Source organism: Cnephaeus nilssonii (assembly GCF_951640355.1).
Source record: "Cnephaeus nilssonii genome assembly, chromosome: X".
Classification (NCBI taxonomy): Eukaryota; Metazoa; Chordata; class Mammalia; order Chiroptera; family Vespertilionidae; genus Cnephaeus; species Cnephaeus nilssonii.
This window is the reverse complement of record NC_137071.1, coordinates 68,716,324-68,722,323: the sequence shown is the minus strand read 5'-3', so window position 1 is coordinate 68,722,323 and position 6,000 is coordinate 68,716,324. Positions and strand designations below refer to the sequence as shown.

The 6,000-nt window shown below is 38.6% G+C and overlaps 1 protein-coding gene across 3 annotated transcripts in view; it reads right to left on the bottom strand.

Moving 5' to 3' along the window:
- The window catches only part of CENPI (centromere protein I), a 76,633-nt gene that overhangs the window by 45,306 nt on the left and 25,327 nt on the right, over positions 1–6,000 (bottom strand). For all 3 annotated transcript variants that reach the window (XM_079764982.1, XM_079764981.1, XM_079764983.1), the window contains exons 6-7: positions 1,891–1,939; positions 1,569–1,615 (exon numbers count right to left, since the gene is read on the bottom strand). In XM_079764982.1, the coding sequence (XP_079621108.1) occupies positions 1,569–1,615; positions 1,891–1,939 (96 nt within the window). The remainder of the gene's footprint in view (positions 1–1,568; positions 1,616–1,890; positions 1,940–6,000) is intronic.

The window sequence follows — 6,000 nt, the reverse complement described above, 5'->3', positions numbered from 1 at the left end:
TGCCTGCTCCAGATCCCACCATTCATGCTTGCCACCAGAAAGACTATTTCTGCATTTTGTTTCCTCTGTGGATCAGGAATTATGGGGCATGGGTGGGTATAGAAGGGATACAGGCCTTTATATGGAGCTGATACCAGAAATTCAAGAAATTTACATATCCAATAAATTTGTGCTCATGTGCTGATTATTGCTATTACTATTCTATATGTTCAGTTACATGTGAGCATGGCTATGTCTTCTAGGGTTCATATTATTGGACTTAAACAAATTTAACAAAATCCAGCTAATCAAAACAATTTTATGAATGTATCCTTATAAATGGGCATTGATAATGAAATAATTTAGTAATATACTGTATAGAATGCTAATAATGAAGCCATACAATTAATGTTTGTGTTTAAAAAATTTAGACAATCATGTACTAAATCATACACTTGAACATACACTGTTTCAGTTCATTCAAATCAGCAAGATCTTATTTATGGTAAGAATCTTCTTATTCTGTTGAAATGTTTTGCTGTTAAGATGGAAAGGGTACATCTTCACAATTTTTATTAATGTGAAGTGAAATGCGATTTGGACAAAAACATTGTCATTAATATCCTCGCAGAGCTAAGAGAAGATATTGTACCCACAGAAGCAAAACTGGAAGCTATAAAACAAGAACAATCACTTAATTGTACTAATAGGAAACCTCACACTAGAGAAGCAAGAATGTGCACGTTTGTTTGTATTTTTCATTAAATTTGAATGCCTTCAGGTAGGTCATGCAGGTTGCAGCAGTTAGGCATAGGCACTACAACTTCCTATTGTGTTATACCCAAAGCTTCACAGATTTCTGTTACCTGGCAGGTATAGTGGAAATAACAATGCAAGAGAGGTGTAAGGACAAGAGATAATGGTCAGGGAATATACTGAAGTTTAAGTATCCAGAAAAGAATGATTTTTCCTATATCACATCCACACAATAGTAAACTGGTCACTTTATTTTAATAAAATAAAGTAGTTGTTTCTTACTACTCCCTGACGCTTATTTTCTAGCCATATCAACCCAGTTCCCTAAACAGTTTCTGCTATTTTACATCTTTGCTCATGCTATTCCTTTTGTCAGGAGTGTCCTGCTCTTCCTTCTTAGCCTCGTAAAATCCTATTCATCCATAAAAATTTCTCTCAAGCATTACCACTCCTCCTTGACCCCAGTTTTATTTTGTTGATTGAGTTGCCTAGGCAAAAAGCTCCTTGAAGGTAATAACTCATTCATTTTAAATCCCCAAAGCCTAGCCCAGTGATGGGCAACCTTTTGAGCTTGGTGTGTCAAACTTCGCCAAAAAACTGAGCATAACTCGGGTAGTATGTCACTTTGAGGAAAAAAACATTTCGCAAATGTTTCATCCTTAGGAGCAGCAAATGTTTCATCCTCGGCATGTGGCTGCCTCAGCGGCCGCGTGTCATCAGAAATGGCTACGCGTGTCAATGCTGACACGCGTGTCATAGGTTCACCATCACTGGCCTAGCCCAATACCTATCACAGAGTACACTGGCTAGTTTGGAGTCTTTTTGGTACTTACCATTTTTGCCTGAAGATCAAGCAGTTTTCTCACACGAAATGGTTTGACTAGTAAAGGTTAAAAAAAAAAAAAGTACTATGTAGGTGGTTCAGAACAAAGAACCCATGTGGCTCATATATATAGCTTCTTCTTACAACACATCAAGAATATAAACACCCTGTTCAGTTAAGCCATTAAGCAGAGGCTCTTAGATAAAAGTACTAAAAAGTAATTCCCACAAAATCTTGTCATAGAACGAATGCTAACAGTTAACTTTATAAAGGCCAATACAAATACTAATTCCACAGAGTGAATGTAATATAACTGTAATAAAAATACTTACCATTCTCTTTTTTGGTAAGTAAATATAAGAAATGGCAGACATAAGGGCACTGTTAAAAGAAAAAAACTTTTAAAAAGAGAGAAATGACAATGCATCTTCAACAGGACAGCAATACATTCTCCTTAAACATAGATCTTATACTAATTAAGTAAAAAGGACATCACTGAACAATAAAGCTTCTCTTTATCATACTACACAGTAGTGATTAAAAACAAGTTTTAACTCGTATCCCATGATGGCATTTAAAAAATTATTTTTGGTATATAAAAACACTGCAGGCAGTCTGAAAAATAGAAAAACGCCTTCTACCTAACAAAAATTCATATATTCCTTATAAAAGCCAATACTTATTAAGATACAAAAGGTTTACCCCTGAATTCTCATGTTATTTGGTATTCAAAATGATCATTTTCAATTATCTTAATATTCCAGTGAGTGGATATAATACCATAATTTAATTTACCACTTGGTCCTGGGTTTGTCAAATAGCACACACTCAATAAATTTATTACTTAAATTAATGAATGACTGGTTCCCTCATACCATTTCCCTTTGAGTGTCCACTTTTTGAGGTTTTATTCTAGATGAAGTGTCAGCAAACTCCAGTGCACCTGTTTTTGTAAATCACCTTTACTGGAATGGAGCCACATTCCATTAGGAAATTGAAAAATAAATTATTAAATGGGACTGAAGAAGGTAACAAAAACAAACTTTTTTTAAAAAAACTTGTATTTTTGTAGTCATGACTCTAAAGTGTAAAGTCTAAAGTACGGCATTACATATTGCCTCTTAGCAATGGATTCAGAAAGACTCTGGACATACGTGTAAGAAGAATGAATTTAGATATAGGATCCTCTTTTTAAGGGAAGAATACATATTATGACCACATCTGCCATATTTGACACAAAATATAACTTCCAGTAAAAAAAAACAAACTCATTATCTCACACCCCTAAAATATGAACCATTAGTAACACTATCATATTGGGTATGAAACAGAAGCATGTGTCACACAATCACTTGCCCTAGGCACAAACAGCATAGGAAATCTGACATCTGACATTCTCCTTTAATCCCATCCAGAAAGGAAAAACTTAGATGTACCTAAGACTTTACAACTGCCTTTCTGGCAAATACCTAACCACCATATTCAAGTCACTCCAGAGTCAGGCTCCCACCAAATTACATGAAAATGACTTTTCTGAAGTAATGCTTTTAAAACTTAGGCTCCTGATTTCTTAATCAGGGTGATATTTGCACAAATGCATTTGGTTTATGAAAATTTATTGAGAGAGGAAACCAAGATGGCGGCACAGGTAAATACCTAAACTGCTGCCTCGCACAACAATTTCAAAACTACAACTAAAAGACAAAACGTCTATCACCCAGAACCACGGGAAAGCTGGCTGAGTGGAAGTTCTACAACTAGAAGGAAAGAGAAAAGAGCATTGAGACATGCACAAGCACTGAAAAGCTGAGGTACGGAGGCGCGCGAATCAGGCTGGTGGCGGGCGATTGGATATGCTGTTTTTTTTCAACCCGAAGAGAGACAAGCTCCCGATTACTCTGAAATCCAGTTTCTGGGGAGATGCTGGACTGTCGGCCATCGGGTCAGAAAGTGAGGGTTACTTTCTTGCAGAGGTGCGCCCAGCAATCATTGTTTACTGTGGCGCGGGACACAGGGACTTGGAAATGCGGAAACGCAGAGAAGGCTGACTGGCAGCCATCGCTGTTTGCCACGCCCTAGCCTAGTGACGCCCTGAGACCCCACCCTGCACAATCTACAAACACACCCAAGCTCCACACAGCGACTTTTGCATATAAATGGCCTGCCCTATCGCAGCTTAACCTAACAAACTGCAAACTGCAACTCCAGTCAGACAGCTCCAAAACCTCCAAATCCCAAGCAAAGAGAAGAAAACTGTAGTTCCCGCTGTAGCTCCTACTGGGTGGCCTCAGACAGTAGCTGACCTGCACCCCATTGGAGATCCAGGAACTAGTGTATCTAGTGGTCTGTGTGAGACGACACCAGATTTCAACTACTTTCATAAGGGACACATTCAAGAGGCAGACTCAGTGAGCACCAAAGCCCCACTGAAACAAGTCCTGCCCAATAAGCGTGTCTCCAGCACAGCAATTCTTTCATTATAGACACAGTGGGTCCTCACAGCCAATTGGCCTGGAGGTCAATTCCTCCCAGTGACACCAACAACAATCAAGACTTAACTACAACAAGGCTGTGCACACAGTCCACAAGGGGGTGCACCAAGAGTGTCCACTTCAGGTAACTGGCAGGCCGACCCATTGGACACCTAGCACACAAAGCCACCCTACCAACTCAGGGAAGCAGCGAAAATGAGGAGACAAGGAAACAGATCACAAACGAAAGAAATGAAGGAAAACAAATGACTGGAGATAGGGTTCAAAACCATGGTTATAAGGTTTTTCAAGAATTTCCTAGAAAAGGCCAATAAATTTAACGAGACTCTCGAGGATATGAAAAAGGACCAACTAGAAATTAAATATACACTGACTGAAATAAAGAATATTATACAGAGACCCAACAGCAGACTAGAGAAACGCAAGAATCAAGTCAAGGATTTGAAATACAAAGAAGCAACAAACACTCAACCGGAAAAGCAAAAAGCAAAAAAAATCCGAAAAGTTGAAGATGGTGTAAGAAGCCTCTGGGACAACTTCAAGCATACCAACATCAGAATTATGGGGGTGCCAGAAGAAGAGAGAGAGCGAGATACTGAAAGCCTATTTGAAGAAATAATGACTGAAAACGTCCCCCACCTGGTGAAAGAAATAGACTTACAAGTCCAGGAAGTGCACAGAACCCCAAACAAAAGGAATCCAAAGAGGATCACACCAAGACACATCATAATTAAAATGCCAAGGGCAAAAGACAAAGAGAGAATATTAAAAGCAGCAAGAGAAAAACAATTAATTACCTACAAGGGAGCACCCATATGATTGTCAGCTGATTTCTCAGCAGAAACTATGCAGGCAAGACAGGAGTGGCAAGAAATATTCAAAGTGATGAATAGCAAGAACTTACAACCAAGATTACTCTACCCAGCAAAGTTATCATTTAGAATTGAAGGTCAGATAAAGAGCTTCACAGATAAGAAAAAGCTAAAGAAGTTCATCACCACCAAACCAGTATTATATGAAATGCTGAAAGGTATTTTTTAAGAAGAGGAAGAAGAAGAAAAAAGTAAAGATAAAAATTATGAACAACAAATACATATCTATCAACAAGTGAATCTGAAACTCAAGTGAATTAAAAATCTGAGGAACAGAATAAACTGGTGAATATAATAGAATCAGTGGCATAGAATGGGAGTGGATCGATAATTCTCAGGGGGAAAGGGGTGTGGGGGGTACGGGAAGAGACTGGACAAAAATCGTACACCTATGAATGAGGACAGTGGGGGGGGGGAGGTAAGGGCAGAGGGTGGGGTGGGAATCGGGTGTAGGGGAACTATGGGGGGGAAAAGGAGAAACAATTGTAATAATCTGAATAATAAAGATTTATTAAATTTTAAAAAAAGAATCAATCAACAGATAAGAGGATAAACAAAATGTTGCAGATACATACAATGGAACATTAGTCAGCCATAAAGTTCTGACACATGCTAAAACATGGATGAACCTTGAAGACATTATGGTAAGTGAAAGAAGCCAAACACGAAAGAACAAATATTTTATGGTATCATTCATAAGAGATAACTAGAATAGGCAAATTCATAGACAGAAAGTAGATTAGAGGTTATCAGGGGCTGGGGGGGAGGATAAATAGGGAGTTACTGCTTAGGGTAATGAAATAGTTCTGGAAATAGTAGTGATATTATACAACACTGTGAATGTAACTAAAACCAATGAATTATATATTTAAGAATACTCAAAACTATCAATGGCCTGGCTGGCGTGGCTCAGTGGTTGAGCATCGACCTATGAACCAGGAGGTCATGGTTCAATTCCAGGTCAGGGCACATGCCTGGGTTGTGGACTTGATCCCCAGTGGGGGGCATGCAGGAGGCAGCCGATCAATGATTCTTTCCCATCATTGATGTTTCTATCTCTCCCTCTCCCTTCCTCTCT